At 48.1% G+C, this 20289-nt stretch overlaps 4 protein-coding genes across 4 annotated transcripts; all 4 read left to right on the top strand.

The window, feature by feature from the left end:
• Positions 1-66: 66 nt before the first annotated feature.
• CTRU02_204369 (zinc-binding dehydrogenase family) lies at positions 67-1246 on the top strand (the record flags this gene model as incomplete). The annotated part of the gene is made up of 2 exons (XM_036731325.1): positions 67-574; positions 684-1246. The coding sequence occupies 2 exons, from the start codon at positions 67-69 to the stop codon at positions 1244-1246; spliced, it is 1071 nt and encodes a 356-aa protein (XP_036576985.1).
• A 348-nt stretch (positions 1247-1594) lies between these two features.
• Positions 1595-3263, top strand: CTRU02_204370 (cytochrome P450; the record flags this gene model as incomplete). Its single annotated transcript, XM_036731326.1, has 3 exons — positions 1595-2030; positions 2093-2782; positions 2842-3263. 3 exons carry the CDS (start codon positions 1595-1597, stop codon positions 3261-3263), a joined length of 1548 nt encoding a protein of 515 aa, XP_036576986.1.
• Positions 3264-3936: 673 nt separating this feature from the next.
• On the top strand, positions 3937-5679 carry CTRU02_204371 (cytochrome p450 oxidoreductase; the record flags this gene model as incomplete). The annotated part of the gene is made up of 3 exons (XM_036731327.1): positions 3937-4224; positions 4285-5182; positions 5264-5679. 3 exons carry the CDS (start codon positions 3937-3939, stop codon positions 5677-5679), a joined length of 1602 nt encoding a protein of 533 aa, XP_036576987.1.
• A 793-nt stretch (positions 5680-6472) lies between these two features.
• CTRU02_204372 (hybrid NRPS/NKS cluster containing protein) lies at positions 6473-19484 on the top strand (the record flags this gene model as incomplete). Its single annotated transcript, XM_036731328.1, has 7 exons — positions 6473-7075; positions 7188-7542; positions 7605-9239; positions 9300-13314; positions 13549-14264; positions 14330-16423; positions 16519-19484. 7 exons carry the CDS (start codon positions 6473-6475, stop codon positions 19482-19484), a joined length of 12384 nt encoding a protein of 4127 aa, XP_036576988.1.
• Positions 19485-20289: the final 805 nt, after the last annotated feature.

A 20289-nucleotide genomic window follows, 5' to 3' on the forward strand; every position in this document is an offset into this window, starting at 1 on the left:
AGTCGGAGCCTTTTGCGGACGACACTAAGATCCAGTTGATCCTAATACTCTATTCAAGTTATCACCATGGCTCTGCCGGCAACAAGGGTGGCTGTCGTTGAAGGCGAGGACCATCAACTCAAAATCGAATTGCAAGCGCCACTTCCGAACCTCAAGCCTAACGAGGTCTTGATTCAGACGAAAGCCGTCGCCATTAACCCCTGCGACTACAAGATGCACGAGCGGTTTCCCTTTCCAGGTGCAGTTGATGGGTGCGACTTTGCTGGAGTCGTCGTTCGCCTTGGATCAGAGGTGACTTCATTCGGCATCGGGGATCGGGTGTGTGGGGCTGTGCATGGGTCGAACCCACTCCGGCCGGAATCGGGGGCCTTCGCCGAATACATCGTCTCTGAGTCTGAATTTACACTCAAGATACCGCAGGGGATGACGTTTCAAAAAGCTGCAGGTTTAGGTGGTACAGGACTGGCGACTCTGGGTATGGCGCTGTTCAAGGCCCTTGCCCTGCCGGGAACACCTGAACAACCCGCCGAAAAGCCGCGAATGGTTCTTGTCCATGGCGGAAGTTCTTCGGTGGGTACGATGGCGATCCAGTTACTTCGCCTGTAAGTTTTACGAAACCAAAACCTTGGTTCCCCCTCCACCTTGCTGTCAAGATTTCAATGGATGTTCGGATCAATCTTGTGGTGCTAAGAGAATGACTGTGAAAATTTCCAGGACTGGTCACATTCCTATCGCTACTTGCTCTCCGAAAAACTTTGACTTAGTCAGGAAATATGGCGCAGAGAGAGTTTTTGACTACAATGACTCCGAATGTTCCCTGATGATCAAGAAGTATACTTACAACACACTGGCCTACGTACTGGATCCGTTCACAGACGCCAAGAGTATTGCACTGTGCTACGGTGCGATGGGAAGGGCTGGTGGTCGATACGCCTGCCTGGAGATGTACCCGGACTACGTGCTCGAGCGCAAGTCAGTCAAGGTAGAATTTGTCATGGGGCCGGCTCTTTTGGGCCATCGCCTCGGTCTAGACTTCGGTTACGAAAGGGAGGAGGACCCCGGAATGCGTGCGTTTGGGGTACGTTGGTACCGAAGTCTACAAATGTTGTTGGATCAGGAAATGTTGAAGCCTCATCCGCTGAGGATTATAGAAGGAAGGTTCGAAGGAATATTAAGGGGGGTCAATATACTAAAAAACAAGGAGGTGTCGGGTGAGAAACTCATTGTAACATTGGATGACGCTTAAGGAGCAATTAATAATGGCTGGTGGCCAACGCAATCCATGATTACAAGACAGTATAATTTGGTCACCCTGACAATATGCCACACTTCAATTGCTAATGACTATCGGGTACCCTTTTCCACGTGCCAATTGCTACGAATTAGGTGCTCAAGGCCCTACTGCTGTCAATCCCAATCCCTAGTTGGTGACCTCGAGGCCCACGCCGATCTCCGAATGCTCAGTAATATGCAGCATATGTAATAAGTAGGACCGCCACCAAGAACTAATGTCACCAACCTGCGTGTGCTTAAAATCTTTTCTTGGCCACAACATAACCACTTAGTTTCGAATCATATTCAGATACTGCATAACATGTTCGGCTCACTAATCCAACTGCCGTTGTTCATAATCCTTGCCGTGACAGGGGCATTTGGTCTTCTTTACTGGATCATTTCTCACCAGGTCCGGCCGGTCACGCAGAAAGAACTTCGACACATTCCCGAACTACGATTCGAAGGCTCTAATACCGCTGAAAGATATATAAATGAGACACGGAATCTCTTAAAACTAGGCTACGAGAAATATCTTCAATACGGTGTTCCGTTCCAGATGCGAAATCCAATCGGTGAGATGGGGCCTCAGGTCTTTTTGCCGATTAAATATCTGGATGAAGTGAAACGCGCTCCAACGACGGTGTTCAGTTTTGAAGAATTCTCAGAGAAGTCATTTCTTCTCAGTTACAGCCATGCGCCGCGACAAACGGATGCTGCCGTTCGTGTGATCAAAGACGATTTAAATAGCCACCTTGGTGAGTATGATCGTTCCAATTAATTTTCTCAGAGCAAGGAGGTGTATGCTAAATGACCTCAGGAAGCTTGGTGAACGGATTGTGGACCGAGACTATAGCATGCCTAGAAGAGACTGTGTCTTCAGAATGGATAACGGTGCCAGCGTACCATTTCATTTGTAGCGTTGTGGCCCGCACAGTATCGTATGGGCTCGTGGGTCCTCACCTCTGCCGAAGCCCCGATTGGCAACGAATCGTTATCGAGACTACATACGCCATTTTTGGCGCAGCTAATACCATTCGCGACCAGTACACGCCGCGATGGAGATGGCTAGCTCGATGGACGGACTCAACACAGAAACAACTGAGGCAAATAAGACAACAAGCCACCAAATTACTCACTCCTTTATACAAGCAGCGACTAGAGGCTGTTGCGAACCCAAGCGATTTTGGCGATCCTTCAACGACTTTTCAAGACACCATATATTGGTTACTAGGCAGAGAGCAAGCCGACAAATCGCTTGCTGGCATTGTTGATCAGGAGCTGTTTCTTTCCATTGCTGCAATACACACAACATCTGGCTCGTTAAACTCCTTTATCTTTGATTGGATTGCGCATCCTGAGTATCACGATGACATCATAGCTGAAGTCAATGAGACTTTGTCCGAAGTCCAATCTTCTGATAAGAAATGGACAATGCAGCACGTCGCCAAGATGAAAAAGCTCGACAGTTTTATCAAGGAGAGTGCACGGATGAGCCCTATAGGATTTGGTGAGAAGCACCCCAATGCTCTTGAAGAAGACTGTCGAGATCATTACTAAAATCAAGCCACGCAACAGTTACCGGCCAGCGCCTTACGCTTAAACCTCATACATTCAAGGACGGTCTACATATTCCGGCTGGAACCACAATATTATTCCATGCTGAGGGCGAGCACTACAATCCAAATAACTATAGAGAACCAGATAAGTTTGACGGTTACCGCTTCTATCATCTCCGTGAGAAGATTGACCCCAGTCGCTTCCACTACACCACTGTGTCGGATGCCTCTCTCAATTTCGGGGCCGGGCAACACTCTTGCCCCGGCCGCTTTTTCAGCGCGCTGGTAACCAAATTTATTCTTGTACAACTCATAACAAAGTATGAAGTAAAGCTTGAGGATGGAAGTATCCAAAGGCCGCCCGACGATTTTCATGACAACAATATGAGGCCAGGTGCGAATGTAAAGATCAAGATTAGGAGGGTGGACTGAGTTTTGAAGAGTTTCACATAGCTTTTCCAAGGGCTCCATGGAAAGGCCGCTACAAGAAGCGTAAATCTTATGGAAAGTAGAATTACATTTAGATGTAGGAACATCGGGCTACTCAGAACACGAGCCCACAATGCAACAAACAAAATCATTGCTGGCCACACAGAACAAACACATTGACTGATTAACTCTTTCACGGTGTATTTGGCGCTCTTATCGCAATGAAACGACCTTTTGCTAGACTACCAGAGTTCCCTGCTTGGAGTAATTCAGAGGCTCAGAGCCCACAAATACTGGATGTCCGACTTTGCCACTTTGTCTTCCTGCAGGGGACGCACAGCATGAAGGTTGACAACCGTAGTCACATTACTCGATTTCCCCCCAGCTGTAGCATGGTTTTCGGGGAAATGGCCTGGCGAATCGGACTGAGATTAGTCTATACGGAGACCCACTCTAACATCGCCGACTCCGAAGGCAGGCTGACGCTTCTTAGATTCTCCTAATGTGCTGGGTCAACGACACCGCTATCTACGGCCTCTCTTCCTTCTCCTTGAAGAATTTCCGAACTCAAGAGTAAGCTAGTATATGCCCACCGCATCTGTAATTCAGTATCTATCTTCACGTTTTCACCAAGACCCGTTGCCTTCGAGACATACACTCCTGCATATTGACAAACATGTCATCAAAGATTCAAACAAACATTGTGGAACCATTCTTGGTTTTGCGACAAAGCCTGGCGCCCCTCAAGCTATCCAGATGGCAGATGATGAAAATTTTTGCCAAAACACTGGTATTCGGATCGTTGCCTTGGGGGGTTTTCCTTGTCACAGTCACTTCGGTGATTCTACTTTATGTTTTTCGGGCGATATTTGGTGGGAAGCAGGTCCAAATGCCGCAAGAGCTACCTGTTTTGAAAAGAAATGACTCTCACTATGAGAATATAGTAAAAGAAGGAAGGGAGAAAGTAAGGAAGACATATTTCCCTCACTGTACGAGGATAACTTTAAGGTTAACCAAATAACAGTACCCAAACGAACCTTTTCTCGCGGTCAATAAGCGCCACAGCTTTGTTATCTTTCCCCGACAATGCTTTGACGAACTGAAGCGACTTCCGGAGCGTACTGCTTCGGCCAAGGGTTTCTTCCATGCTGCAAACTATGGCGATTGGAGTCTTATTGGCACTGAAACACCAGCACTCCTCAAATCTATCATGGCCGACCTTACTCGTGCCTTGCCTGCACGAGTTCTCAATCGACAGCAAGACACACAAAAAGCCTTTGATGCTATCGTTGGGCACTGTCCTGACTGGAAAGCCTTTAATCTGATGATGACAGCTTTCGAAATCGTCTCTCAAATCAACGCCTGTTCCTTTGTCGGCAGGGACCTAGGGTGCAATCGCAGCTGGGTGAGAGCGGTCATGATGTCTCCATTGCTTATTCATGTTGCAGTTACACTTACGAATGCTTGCCCAGCCATTCTGAGGCCGTTGATGAAACCCATTCTCTTTCTACCTTCATTGAAGAATCAGTGGGACATGAAGCGCCTTCTGACACCAATGCTCCAAAATGACATAAAGACGTTTAATGAAGCCAAGGATAAGAAGGAATTACTGCGCCCTAGGGTGGAAGGAGATATTCCATTCACTGCTTTCCTACTCTCTCGCTATAAAGCTGCCGAGGCCACTATCAAACAGCTTGTCACCGACTATGTACTAGTTAGCTTTGACTCGACACCTTCAACTGCATCAGCATTATATCACGCTCTTTGCGAGTTGGCGCAGCATCCCGAAGCAGCAAAAGTCATGCGACAGGAGATTGAAGAGGTTATGGTAGACGGTCAACTTCCGTCGACTCATCTACAAGAGTTGAAGCGAATGGATAGTTTCCTGCGAGAGTCTTTCAGGATGCACCCCGTCAGTCTCTGTAAGTTGATCTCCGCGGCATTTATCTTGTTCTGTTCTCAAGATATCAGAATAACTGACTTGAGTTTCGTGGTAATCGCAGTCACCCTTCAACGCTATATTGAGACACCCGTGAAACTCTCCGTCGGCCCAACCATTCCAGCCGGTGCTATTGTCGGCATCGACTCTCAGTCTATCAACCGATCACCTGAGCTCTGGGAAGATCCGGACAAATTCGACATGGACCGTTTCTACCGACTACGTGAGCAACCAGGCAATGATAATCGCTACCACTTCTTAACGACTGGATCTGACTCACCAGGCTGGGGTGATGGAACACAGGCCTGCCCGGGTCGCTTTTTCGCCACCAGCACGCTCAAGATTGCGCTAGCACATGTCGTTATGAACTATGACATTAAACTTGAGGAAGGATGCCTCCCTCTGAACATCACGCCGCTGGCCAATGGAACCTGGAAACCAGATGATAAAGTAACAGCATACTTCAAATCCAGATCTTAAATAGTGGAAAACTTTAGAAGTCTTCTTTATCATGTTCCATAGGTCATGTAATTGATAACTTTTGAAGCCAATGAAAGTTTGGTACATTCAGGATGAGCTTCGCATGTTAAATGTTAGCCACACCTTGAGTTTTCTTGGTGAAGAACAAGCAATAGTCTCCCAAAATCCTAAATCGTGAATTGTCTGACTTTCCTGGCTCATATGTTTTTATTTGACTTCATTACGTTGCACATTGTTATCAAATTATTCTTCAAACTTCAATGGATTCTGGTGTTGATTACACCTTGGAGTAAGCGTGGGCATGTACAAAAGCCTCGTTCAACGTATTGCATGGAGCATTTTGCTAGTCGAAACGGAGATTTTTCTATAAACGTAATTTTCACCTGGTTTCTTGTCCCCGAAATCGAGTAGCGTGCTGACTGAAGGGGAAAGTGTCTTTCCGTGATTCGGGGGAAATGTAAGTTCTCCGAAAGGCTTTCCGATGACAAGGATTTCTGGGGTTGTATTCCGGGTCTACACAGACTCACCTCCGATCAAAACCCTGCAAGTCTCTCCGACCGTGAGAAGAACTGGTCATTATCCATCTTGTCCCTAGCTGGCATAAGCTAACAAAAAAGGGCTTCGAGCACCCTTCGTTTAGTCTAAGTATAGCCTACGTCCTCAAGACATTCCCGGCTGCCACTCACTACCCCACCTGGCCATCTCTCATTGATTCCTTCAAACAGGGATCGCATTCGCAAATAGAGTGCTATCGACGAACAACTTTGTTTTATCCTATCTGATTGTCCACATGATGCCGACCACACACGAGCCTATTGCCATTATTGGCACCGGCTGCCGCTTTCCAGGTGATTGCAACAATCCATCCAAGCTATGGGAGTTGCTCCGCCATCCCTGCGATCTACTGAAGGAGATCCCTGAAGATCGTTTTAGCGTTGATGGCTTTTACCATCCCGATAACTCTCACCATGGGACAAGCAACGTACGCCACTCCTACTTTCTTGAAGATGACTTGCGCCTCTTCGACGCGCAGTTCTTCGGTATTAAGGCCACGGAAGCAAATTCCGTCGACCCGCAGCAGCGCTTGCTCATGGAAACTGTCTACGAGAGCCTGGAAGCGGCTGGACTCTCGGTGCAACAGCTGCAAGGCTCCGACACAGCCGTTTATGTCGGTGTGATGAGCGCCGATTTCACTGACATGATTGGGCGTGATGTGGAAACATTCCCAACATATTTCGCTACAGGAACGGCACGGAGCATCCTGAGTAACCGTCTTTCTTACTTCTTCGACTGGCATGGTCCCTCGATGACTATCGATACCGCCTGTTCGTCAAGTTTAATTGCTATGCATCAAGCCGTACAAACGCTTCGATCAGGGCAATCATCTGTCGCTATCGTAAGTAGTTGTTCGATTGTTACTTCATACCACACTCGGCCCTCCCTTTGGTCTACGACTGGGACTAAAATACTGCTTCGTTGGCTCTTCTCGTTACTCACAAACCTCACAGGTCGCTGGGTCCAACTTGATTCTTGGACCTGAGCAGTACATTGCGGAGAGCAAACTTCAGATGCTTTCACCGACGGGCCGAAGCCGCATGTGGGATGCGGAAGCAGATGGTTATGCCCGTGGTGAAGGCGTTGCAGCGGTAGTCTTGAAGCCTTTGAGCCAAGCAATTGCCGATGGAGACCACATTGAGTGCGTGATCCGTGAGACTGGTGTAAACCAAGATGGAAAGACGCCTGGAATCACAATGCCAAGTGCGACAGCCCAGGCATCCTTGATTCGATCTACATACGCCAGGGCCGGTCTAGACATCAGTAAGCCAAGTGACAGACCCCAGTTCTTCGAAGCGCACGGTACAGGTAAGTTTCAGTACTTTCTACGTTTAGCAAAATGACCAAAGGACTAAATAATTCATTCATAGGCACACCGGCTGGCGATCCTGTCGAGGCTGAGGCTATACACAATGCCTTTTTTGGTGAAAGTGCAAACTTCCATCCGCAAAGTCCTGAAGACAAACTAGTCGTTGGTTCAATCAAAACAGTTGTTGGCCATACGGAGGGCACAGCCGGATTGGCTGCCGTTATCAAGGCCTCGCTTGCACTGCAATCCGGGGAATTGCCGCCGAATCGCTTGTTCAATGAATTGAACCCCAAGATCAAACCCTTCTACCGAAATCTTCAAATACTTACTACTGCACAGAAATGGCCGAGGCTGGCAGAACGCGGCGTGCGAAGAGTAAGCGTCAACAGCTTCGGATTCGGTGGAGCCAACTGTCATGCTATCCTTGAGAGCGCCGATAGTTACAAGGTTACGGAAGACAAGTCGCATGGTACCGAAAGCATTGGCAGCTTGTCTCCGTACTTGTTCTCAGCTGCATCCGACAATGCGCTTCTATCAGCTCTTGAACGTATGCGAAGCTACCTGGAGGCTATGCCGAGCGACACAAGTGTTGATCTACGAAATCTTGCTTGGACGCTGTACACTCGTCGCACGACTTTTTCACATCGCACGTTTGTGACAGCATCTAAAAGTGTCAAAGAGCTCACTCAAAAATTGGATGAGTCCATTCAGACTTTTCGCCAGTCTTCAGACTCATTCTTGTCGAAAACGAGACCATCCAACACGCCATTGCGGATCCTTGGCGTTTTTACTGGGCAAGGTGCACAGTGGCCACGCATGGGAGCTGAACTGATTGAAGACTCTCCTATGGCAGATCGTATAATCCAACGGCTCAACGATAGTCTTCAGTCTCTTCCCCTACAGGATCGGCCACCATGGTCACTGCGTGATGAGCTACTCGCTCCGCCTGAATCTTCCATGGTCGGCAGCCCCTCCCTGTCACAGCCCCTTTGCACTGCAGTGCAAATAATGCTTGTTGACCTCTTGAAAGCAGCCGGCGTCCAATTATCAGCCGTTGTAGGTCATTCCTCCGGTGAAATGGGTGCTGCATATGCTTCAGGGTATCTCTCTGCAGAGGACGCAGTACGTGTGGCTTACTACCGGGGCTTGCACTTGAAATCAGTCCAGCAGAAAGGGTCGATGCTTGCCGTAGGAACCTCTTATGAGGATGCTATGGAGCTGTGCTCTCTTCCTGCCTTTGAAGGGCGTGTGTTTGTTGCTGCAGTCAACTCATCGTCCAGCGTGACGTTGTCTGGCGACAGTGATGCGATTGACGAAGTAAAGGTCATCCTGGACGAGGAGAAGAAGTTCAATCGTATTCTAAGAACATCTTGTGCATACCACTCTCCTCACATGCAGCCCTGCGCTGAGCCGTACGTACGTTCCCTTGAACAATGTGGGATAAAGTTGCAGCCCAGCCGTGCCAGTGCAGACTGCCGGTGGGTATCCAGTGTTTTTGGATGTAACATTTCCGACATTCCGTCCTCTGAAAGCATTGGTGGCTCCTACTGGGCTTCCAACTTGACTAGACCAGTGAGGTTCACTGACGCCTTGAGCGCCCTCTATCAATCTGTTCAAGATGGGGACATTGGCACATTTGATATGGCAATTGAGATCGGGCCTCACCCGGCTCTCAAAGGCCCTGCAACCCAAACAGGTAAGCACCATCTGTTCCTTTATTTAATTCCGAGAGACGTTTAACTGATCCATAACTTAGTCCAAGAGTGCCAAAATGGTCAGTCGATTCCATATACAGGAGTTCTCGAACGTGGCAAGCATAGCACTGAGGCCATCTCAAAGTCGCTGGGCTACATTTGGAAAACATTTGGCGAGGGTGTAATCGATTTCGCTCAATATGATCGTTTCGTTACGAACACGCAGCCATCCTATCAAATGATCAAGGGCCTTCCAACATACTCTTGGGACCATAGCCGAAAGTTTTGGCATGAGTCGCGTTTGTCGAAGGCTTTCCGTACTCGAAAGGATCCTCCACACGAGCTCCTTGGGCGTCAAGTACTGGACGGAACACCTAGCCACATGCGATGGCGCAACATCTTGTCGCGTAAAGAGATCTCCTGGCTTGACGGACACCAGGTCCAAGGCCAAACTGTTTTCCCATGCGCCGGTTACGTTTCCGCATGCGTAGAAGCATGCATGCGCGTTTGCGCTGATTACGGGCCCGTCCAGTCCATTGAGCTCCGTGATTTCAATGTTGGGCACGCCATGGTCTTTAACGACGATGCGGGCATAGATGCGCTCATCACGCTGAACGATATTAATCGATCAGAAGAACACGGGAAAAAGACATTGACTGCTCAATTCGCATTCCAATCAGCTCCTAAAAATGATACACTCGACATGGTACAGCATGCAGACTGTCAGGTTCTCGTTGTACTCGGCGAAGACATCCCAAATCTTCTTCCACCCAAGGCACCCGATGACTCGGAGTATGCACTCTTAGACGTGGAGCATGATCGATTTTACAACGCACTTGGCGATCTAGGCTTCGGCTACGATGGTCCGTTTCGATCTCTTAGGAAACTGAAAAGAAAGCTGGGCTCTGCTCAAGGCTTCATACAGACCCCGGTTCCCATCACTCAAAATCAGCTTTCACCACTGCTCATTCACCCAGCAACGCTAGACTGCGCTATTCAGTCCATCATGCTGGCATTTTGCTATCCAGGCGACAGTATGCTGCGCTCAATCTATCTTCCTACCAACATCAGGCGGCTTGTTGTAAACCCTTCACACTGCCTCGACTTTGCCGGGAAGTCCTGCCATGTGCTGTTCGACTCCACTGCAGTAGTGGACACGGCAAAAAGCCTTTCTGGTGACGCAAACATCTACTCTCCCCAAGGATTCAATTGTAAAGCCATTCAACTGGAGGGCCTTCAGACACGGCCGCTATCAAATGAAGGCGAGTCCGGCGACCTGAATATTTTCACTGAGTTGGTATGGAACGTCGACAAGCCTGACAGCGAAATTATCATGGCACAGGTTCCAGTTCAGGAGCCCGATGCCGACCTTCTCTTTTCTTTAGAGCGCGTTGCATACTTTTATCTCCGCCAACTTGGTAACACTTTCCACCCTTCGAAACGTGATGCTCTGGAGTGGCATTTTAAAAGGCTGCTCGCGTACGTCGATCACGTACTTCCCAGAGTGTCTCGTGGAGCAAGTCGCTTTGCCCGGAAGGAATGGGCCAATGATACTGAAGGGGTTATCACGGAAATATATAACAGATATCCACAGAATGCTGATCTAAGACTTATGCGCGCAGTTGGGGAAAACATCATTGCCGTTGTTCGAGGAGAAACCACCATGCTTGAACCGATGGTTCAAGACAACAAGCTGAACGACTTCTACGTCCATGCTGAAGGCATGCCTCAGTATACTGCGTATCTTGCTGCATTCGCTAGTCAAATCGGGCATCGATATCCCCATATGAATGTACTGGAGATCGGAGCTGGGACAGGTGGTGCGACCAAGTCGTTCCTCAGAGAACTTGGGGATCAGTTTGCAACCTATACATTTACTGACATATCAAGTGGGTTCTTCCAGAAGGCATCAAGCGTCTTTGCTCGCTACAGCTCAAAAATGAACTTCCGAGTCCTTGACATTGAAGCAGACATCAAGACTCAGGGCTTTGCTAAGGGATCTTTCGACGTGATTATCGCATCTTTGGTCCTTCATGCTACTAGGGACTTAACCAAGACGTTGCACAATGTTCGAGAGCTGCTCAAGCCAGGTGGCTACTTACTTCTCCTTGAGATTACCGACAACGAACAGATGAGATTCGGCCTGCTTTTTGGCGGGCTTCCAGGATGGTGGCTCGGGTATGATGATGGGCGTGCTTTATCACCTTGCATCGGCCTTACTGAATGGGAACGCCTACTCAAAGAGACCGGCTTCTCAGGTATCGACACTGCCATGCCGCACAACGAACGACTACCAGTCCCGCTCTCAGTAATCGTATCGCAAGCTGTAGATGATCGAATCGAACTTCTGCGGCAACCTTTGCATCACACAACCCAAAATGCCCTAATTCCCCGTCTGGCGATCGTGGGGGCCGGACACAGGAGTGCTGCACTGGCTTTGGGCATTCAAAAAGTTCTCACGCCTCACTGTGGTGATATAAAAATCATCGGCTCATTACAACAAATTCGAGAAAACGACTTGAATGTTGGCGGCAGTGTCCTGTGCCTCTCAGACCTAGACGAGCCTATAATGAAGTCATTGGATCAGTCCAAGCTTCGAGGCTTCCAGGAAATATTCAAACAGTCCACTAATGTGCTTTGGGTCACTTCGGGGGCTCGAGAGGGAAACCCATTCTCCAGGATGGTCGTCGGATTTGGCAGGACTATCGTCCTGGAAATGGTGCACCTGCGCCTCCAGTTCCTTGACATGAACAGCACTGCAGTTCCCGAACCACTAAGGATTGCCGAGGCTTTGATTCGTTTCTTGACGCCAGAGACATGGAGTGAGAAGCCTGATTCACTGTTACATTCTGTCGAGCCTGAGCTGTCTATATGTCCAAACGGCAAAGTTCTCGTGCCTAGGTTTAAACTCAATAAGCATCAGAACGACCGGTACAACTCTAAACGCCGCACTATCAAACATCCAGTTGATGTCTCAAAATCTATTCTGGAACTATGTTACAGTAAAGAAGGCAACTCATATGAGCTTGCAGAGTTGAGCTCAGATAACAATGTGCCAGTCTGGTTTGCTGAAGACCATTTGTCAGAGATTGAGGTCAACTACTCAATGAATCTTTCCGTACGGACACAGGGAGACTGTTACCTTTTCCCAATCTCCGGAGAGCACAAAGCAACTGGTAGAACCGTCTTGGCACTATCTCCCAAATTATCCTCCAGGGTGATGATCCCAGACTCGTTTGTTCTGTATGAGCTCAATTTATCAACAGAGAAGCAACATGAGATTCTACATTCTTTCTACTTAACCCTGATTGGGCAGGCAGCCCTGAGCGATATTTCAGCCGGCGCTCATGTCATTCTTCTACAGGCCGGAAATCGGTTTGCTCAACTTGTGGACAGGTTGGCAACTGACAAAGCCGCCACGATGATGTGTCTTTCAGACCAACTCGACACCAAATGGGACTATGTTCATCCGAAGACACCTGGGTCAGCGATTCGGAACCTGATAACACTGAAATCTCCCGGTCTGGAGACTCTGGTTCTTGACATGGGCAAGGATAGTTATATCACCACTGCGGTAGCCGAAAGTCTACCGAAGAAGGATTGTCCCATTATTCGGAAAGCGGATCTTGTTAGATCAACGGGATATCTGCCCAGGAAAGATTTAAGACAGAACATCCGAGCTGCTTTGAACGATTTCAAATATGCGCTTCAGCAGCAAACAGTTGCAGAAAACACCGCCGAGACTATTGAGCCAGTGCCACCGATTCACCAGTTGGAGGAGTTAGTGAGTAATGCAGATGTTGAGAAACGCGCTGACCACGAGATTATTGTGTCATGGAGATCGAAGTTGACTGCAGTTGATGTGCCTACACACAGTGTCGACACCAAAGTGCGATTCAGAAGCGACAAGACATACTGGCTCGTAGGGCTCACTGGGGGTCTTGGTCTGTCGCTGTGTGAATGGATGGCACGGCAAGGCGCTGGTCACATTGCTATAACCAGTCGAAGCCCAAAGGTCCATGAGAGTTTCATAGAGAAGATGAAGCTCAGGGGAGTTACTATCGAGGTCATTGCCGCGTAAGTCTTCACCACTCTCTCTTAGTTCCCTTACTCTTTTTCTCTTTTTTCCCTTTCCTCTCTTTTTCATTCCGCAGAGACAGCGTGTTACATCTTTAGCTTCGCAGGTTTTGTTTTTGTTCCCATTTTTCCCAGCATCTGGTCTACAAGCTTGCTTTCTTTTAACATCGAATTGATTTCTCTGTTGATTTGTCGCTTTCACTAAACGAGCGATGCCTAACTTTGAATTTATAGTGATGTTTGTAACCGAGATTCTCTTCGCAAGGCACACAACGACATTACGCAAAAGCTACCTCCCATTGCGGGTGTTGCACAAGGCGCTATGGTCCTCCATGACACTATGTTCGTTGACCTTGACGTCGAACGTATCAACAAAGTTATGCGACCTAAAGTCGAAGGCAGCATGTACTTGGAAGAGATCTTCCAAAATACTCATCTTGAGTTCTTTGTCTTCTTCTCCTCTATGGCCTGTGTCACTGGTAATCCGGGCCAGTCGGCCTATGCGGCAGCTAACATGTTCATGTCAGGCCTCGCGGCTGAACGTAGACGTCGGGGCTTGAATGCATCTGCCGTTCACATTGGTGCCATCTTTGGCAATGGCTACGTCACCCGAGAGCTGACTCTAGCCCAACAGCAGTTCTTGAAAAAGGTGGGAAATCTGTGGCTTTCTGAACAAGACTTTCATTGTCTTTTTGCCGAAGCTGTCTATGCCGGACAATCGCAACGGGAATCGAATGCCGAGCTCTCTACCGGCCTTATGATGATCGAAGACAACGAAGAGTTCCAGAAAAATATTACTTGGTTCAGAAACCCCATGTTTCAACACTGCGTAAGAAACGTTCAGACGACACAACTAACGGAAAACACTGCGAAAGGCCGTCACGGTGTTCAAGTCAAAGCTCAGCTACAGGAAGCAGTCACGCCAGATGACGTTCGTGATATCATCCATGGTACGCCTCAACAAATACACTCACCATGCAATTTATCAACTTTACGGCTAATAAATCCAAAACAGAAGCGTTTACTCTCAAACTCCAATCGAGTTTGCAAATTGATGAGAGCAGGCCTATTGGAGATCTAACAGCAGACACCCTTGGTATTGACTCCCTGGTGGCTGTCGATATCCGCTCCTGGTTCATCAAAGAGCTCCAAGTTGAAATTCCGGTCCTTAATATTCTTAGCGGGGCAACAATGGGCGACATTCTTGCGCGGGCGCAAGAGTTACTACCAAAAGAACTGACGCCAAACTTCAACCCGGATGGGAAGTCATCGCTGAAGCTTATCAAAACCCAACACAAAAGTCCTGCCACTGCAATGACCACACCCTCGCCAGACGTTACTGAAATTGCAAGTGATCGGTCTCGAGGACACGCGAAGGATAGTGCTGAGGAAAGCGCTCCGCGTTTGCCTAAGACATTTGATAACAAAACTGCGGTAACTCGTCCGCCAGTTGTTACACAAGGGCCTCAACTATCTTTCGCAAATGGATCGCGCTCGCCAACTGCCACATCAACAGAATCTGGGATTATCTTCTCCCCTGCCGATACGAATTCCAGTACAACATCTTTTGGTCAAGTTGATGCCACAATGGCAGACTTTTCGGAGTCTAAGCCAGGCTTTTCTCCAACTTCATGGTCGGAGATTGACGAGCATGAGGCAGAGTCCAGAGGGTCAGAACCGATAGCAGAGCCGTCCACCATGAGCATTACCACGTGCCTCGAGAAAAACGATGCTATCATTCGATCCACAGGAGCCGTAACTAAAAGAATGCCCATTTCATTTGCACAGTCTCGGTTTTGGTTCCTAGAACAATTCCTCGAAGCACCTGCTTCTGCTCTCAATGTCACCTTATCAATCGACCTTGACGGTCCTTTGCAGATCGGCAAACTTGAAAGGGCAGTGTTATCCGTTGGCCAGCGCCACGAGGCCCTTCGCACAAGATTTTCTGTCGAAAACTCTACTGCAGGTGTGATGCAAGAGGTTTTAGCATCCTCATGCTTAGCTTTGGAGACATACGACACTAGTACTGAGACCGAAGAAAAGGATTGGCACAAACTTCTTTCTCAACACAAATACAGATTATCTGAGGGCGAGAATATGCGAATAATTCTTCTCAAAAGATCATCAACATCCTTTCGACTTATCATAGGTTACCATCATATCAACATGGATGGCGTTAGTCTTGAAGTTGTCCTTCGTGAGCTGCAGCTTATTTACAGCTCCCAGAGCCCCCCAAGCATTCAGGATATTATGCAATATCCTGACTTTACTGAGCAACAACGTCTTGAATACCAATCTGGGAAGTGGGAGAATGACCTCGCCTTCTGGAAGAAGGAGTTTGGGAACCAGGCGCCCCCAGTCATTCCACTTCTTCCATTAGCTAGGTCTCAGGCGCGGAAGCCGCTCACCTCCTATTCGAGCAACTTCGCAGATTTCTATATTAGCAAGACAGTAGTCTCAAGTATTGAGTCAACGTGCAGCAGGCTCAAGCTGAAGCCATTTCACTTCCACCTCGCCATTTTCTACACTCTCCTGACGCGGCTGCTGGATGTAGAAGAAGTCTGCATTGGCACTACATCAGCAAATCGTCAATTGCCGACCACAGTGCAAAGCGTTGGCATGTATTTGAACCTTCTGCCTCTTCTCTTCAAGTCTCAGCCGTCTCAAACCTTTGCAAGCGCCATGCAACTGGTTCGAGATAAGTCCTTGGCTGCGTTTTCTCATTCAACGGTACCTTTCGATGTCATAGTCAGCGAACTGGGCGCCGCAAGAACGACTTCACACAGTCCGATGTTTCAAGTCTCTTTCAATTATCGACCTGGTGTGTCGGAAAGACGGAACTTCTGCGACTGTCGGAGTAAAGTCGCGGAATTTAACCAAGGTCAGACAGCGTACGATCTGACATTGGACGTCATTGATAACCCTGGTGACGAGTGTCGGATCATCCTTGGGGGCCAATCAGCTCTTTATGGCAATTCAGAAATGCAAAGCCTGAAAGACATGTATATGAACCTTCTGAACACCTTTTCCAGCAACCCAGGCACACGTCTGAGCACACCGTCGCTCTATAATATTGATGACATAAAATCTTCTGTCATCCTTGGGAGAGGTATGTTAAGAAATCGATCTTCTTCTAAAATCATTTATCTTGGAGTCTACTTGACCTTTATCCTACATGTGGGCTTGCTAACACAACATACAAAGGGGCTTTCCAACAGCTTGAATGGCCAGAAACATTGGTTCACCGTATCGATAACATGTCTGAGCGTTACGGAGACAAAATCGCGATCCGAGATGCTTATGGAGGGTCTCTCACTTATTCGCAAATGACCAAGAGGGTGAACCTTATCAGTGAGTCAATCAACCGATATCAGGCCAATCCCGTCAAGCCTGGTACTAAGATAGGGGTATTCCTCGAACCGAGCATGGATTGGATTTGTTCCCTTCTGGCTATTCTACGCCTTGGAGCCGTTTACATACCCCTCGAGACTAACCTAGGTTTGGATCGCCTCTCACTAAATGTTGGCGACTGCAAGCCTGATTTGCTTCTTGTGAATGCATATACGAAAGTGCAAGCAAAACATTTTGAACCATTGTTGCAGCCACAGCAGATGTTCGATATTGGTAACGCTAGTGCACTTGCCAATGAAAACAAAATACCCGTTGTAGCCAAATCAAGCCATATCGCGGCTATACTGTATACCAGTGGCTCGACAGGAGTTCCAAAAGGCATCGTTATGAAGCACGACTCGTTTCGGAACAATCTTGAGATTATGACAAGTAAAGTCTTTTACCGCGAAGGGAAAGAAGTTACTCTGCAACAAAGCTCTTTCAGCTTCGATATGTCTCTCTGTCAGACTTTCTTGGCTCTTTGCAACGGTGGCACGCTCTACGTAGTGCCACGAAATCTAAGAGGCGACCCACTGGCTATATCATCAATTATTGCCAATGAGGGCATCACCTTCACGACAGCCACTCCGTCTGAACTCATCAGTTGGATTCAATACGGTGATTCCGTTTCCCTAAGAAATTCAGCTTGGAGGGTAGCCCAAAGCGGTGGGGAACCGGTGAGGCCCGGATTGCTGCAAAGCTTCTGCGAATTGGACAAGCCAGATCTACATTTGATCGACTGTTACGGGCCAACAGAAATCACGTTTTGCTGTCTCAGTCGAGACGTCGACTACAGGGGTGAACTCACATCCAGCATTACTGGCTCTGAGGCGAAGGGCTTGCAAATTTGGCCCAACTATTCCATGTACATCCTCGACGCCAACCAGAAGCCGGTGCCTGCTGGCGTGTCCGGCGAGGTTGCCATAGGTGGCTCAGGTGTTGTATCGGGCTACCTGCACAGCGAGCTAAATGTCAATGGCTTCAGAAAAGATACATGGGCCTCTCAAAACTTTGTCGAAAACGGCTGGACGCAGTTTCATCGCACCGGAGATATTGGTCGGCTGAATTCAGCCGACGGAACATTGGCCCTGGGTTCAAGGATTGCAGGAGATGCCCAAGCCAAGTTGCGAGGACTTCGCATAGATCTTTGCGAGATCGAAACAGCTATTTTGAAAGCTGCCGAGGGTGCGATTTCCGACACTGCCGTCACAATTCGTGAGGGCAAGACACAGGGGCTTGAATACCTAGTTGCCTTCGGCGTTCCAACCACCTCTCAGGCTACGGATGATTTCAGTCGCATCCTTGATCGACTTCCACTGCCGCAATACATGCGCCCAGCTGTGTTGATGCCTATAGAAAAATTACCCACAAATTCCTCCGGCAAGATTGATAGGTTCGCACTCAAATCAATCTCGCTTACTCAAATTCCAAGTTTGTCCAAAAAACCTAACAATGAGCAACTAAACAAAGTCCAGTCACAGCTATTGGAGCTATGGAAGCAGGTCATCTCGCCTGAAATTCTCTCCAATTATAGTTTACACGCAGACTCGGATTTCCTCCACGTCGGCGGCAGCTCCATGCTCATGGTGCAGCTGCGCGCTAAGGTGGAAGAGACCTTCAAAACTAAGGTGTCTCTTTTCAATTTGTTCGAGGCGAGCACACTCCGTGGCATGGCAGCACTTCTTACAGAGGACACTAGCATGGCGGATCCGTCAGATGGTGGCCGCTCTGATGGCAAGTCTCGTGAAAGTATTGACTGGGACACGGAAACCGCCGTACCACGCAGCTTGATAGGTATGCGTACATCGCGGAGATCCTTTGCGAATCCTAGCGTGGTGGTGCTCACTGGATCAACCGGTTTCCTCGGCAAAGCACTTCTCAAACGACTCTTGGAAGACAGTATCGTGCAAAAGATTCACTGCTTGGCCATTCGAAGTGATCTTAAGAGTCTTCCTAAAGATCTTTTCGAATCGCCAAAGGTTGTTCTCCACCAAGGAGACCTTGGCCTGCCGCATTTTGGACTGTCAGAAGAGACCGTATCAAAAATCTTCTCAGAGGCCCATGCCGTAATTCACAACGGCGCCGATGTCTCATTCATGAAGTCTTATGCGACTTTGAAGCCTGTAAACGTGGACTCGACGAAGGAGCTGGTACGACTCAGTTTGCCTAACCAAATTTCCTTCCATTATATATCGAGTGCCAGTGTCGTCCAGCTTACGGGGCAAGAGAGATGGGATCAACAGTCAGTGAAAGAATACCCTCCATCTGCTTCAAACGTAGATGGCTATATTGCCACCAAGTGGGCATGCGAGAGGTATCTCGAGAAAATTAGCGATCAGTGCACACTACCAATCTGGATACATCGGCCATCATCCATCTCGGGAACCGAAGCACCCACCCTGGATCTCATGTCTAATCTGCTACGCTTCGCAAGGCGTACTAAGGCAATTCCAGATACAAGCGCTTGGAAGGGTTCACTCGACTTCATTTCCGTAGAACGTGCAGCTATGCAAATCGTCGATGAGGTCTATGAGGACTATTCTTGGCCCGGTAACGTCAGGTATCTTTACGAATCTGGTGAAGAAATCTTTCCGCTAGCAAATCTACGAGATATTTTGGGTCGCGAGACCGGGAGTAAGATTGAGGAGCTGCCCATGGAGCAGTGGATAGCGCAAGCAGAGGCGCAGGGCATGAGTCCGCTGCTAGGCGATTATTTGCGTGGTGTTTCCGATAGGTCTCTCGTTTTCACAATTCTGGAGAAGCAGGAAACATGGCTGTAAAGTAGAGTAGAACGTCTGTTATCGGAACATAGAAGAACAATTGCATCATGATACAAAACAACATCCCGAACTCTCGTGTGACGAACTGCCTCGAAGAAATGTATCATCAGAATAGCACCACTTTTACGCGCTTTCTCGTAGCAACTCGTTTTCCGCTTGATTGCGGGAAGTACTTTAGCAGAAAATATGCATGGAGGATGCCTTCACTATCAATGCTCGTCCTCTATGGTCATAGGAGAATTCAAAAGCGCTTGTTTCAATACGGACGATTTCGATCCAAGTTTCTGCCTTCACTGGAAGAGTAAAGGTACTGTGAGAGCAATCGACAAACAATAATGCCGTGAAGAAACAGATTTCACTTTCTCAAGATGAAAATAGTGAAGGCAATAAAAGCAAGATGTTAGTCTTTACAACAAGTCTTCACGATATTGGCCCAGCTGAAAAAAAATTGTTGCCCAGCCTCCTTCTTTGGCTTCCCTTGTTGCTGCATGTTGGGGCGAGAAGGCACTTTCAGGAACACCACATCCCCCTTCCTAACCCCCCTTTTCCTTTCGATAACACAAGAATTCCAGTTCTTGAAGGCTTTGGTGCTAGCCCCTCGCTTTCGTTTGACTAATGCATGAATGACTTGCTCATATCATATGTACATCCCAGAAAGTAAAAGTCAGCATCACAGGCTACAGCTTCAAAGTGCATGACCAATGCTGAATAGCTTACTCGAGAGACTGGTTTACTCTTGTTTCAAGTTAATCTCCTCTACATGACTCGCCCGATTTCTGCTCGGGTGAGTGTTATCGGTGCAACA

The sequence above is a fragment of the Colletotrichum truncatum genome (genome assembly GCF_014235925.2).
Source record: "Colletotrichum truncatum strain CMES1059 chromosome Unknown Contig_0002, whole genome shotgun sequence".
NCBI lineage: Eukaryota > Fungi > Ascomycota > Sordariomycetes > Glomerellales > Glomerellaceae > Colletotrichum > Colletotrichum truncatum.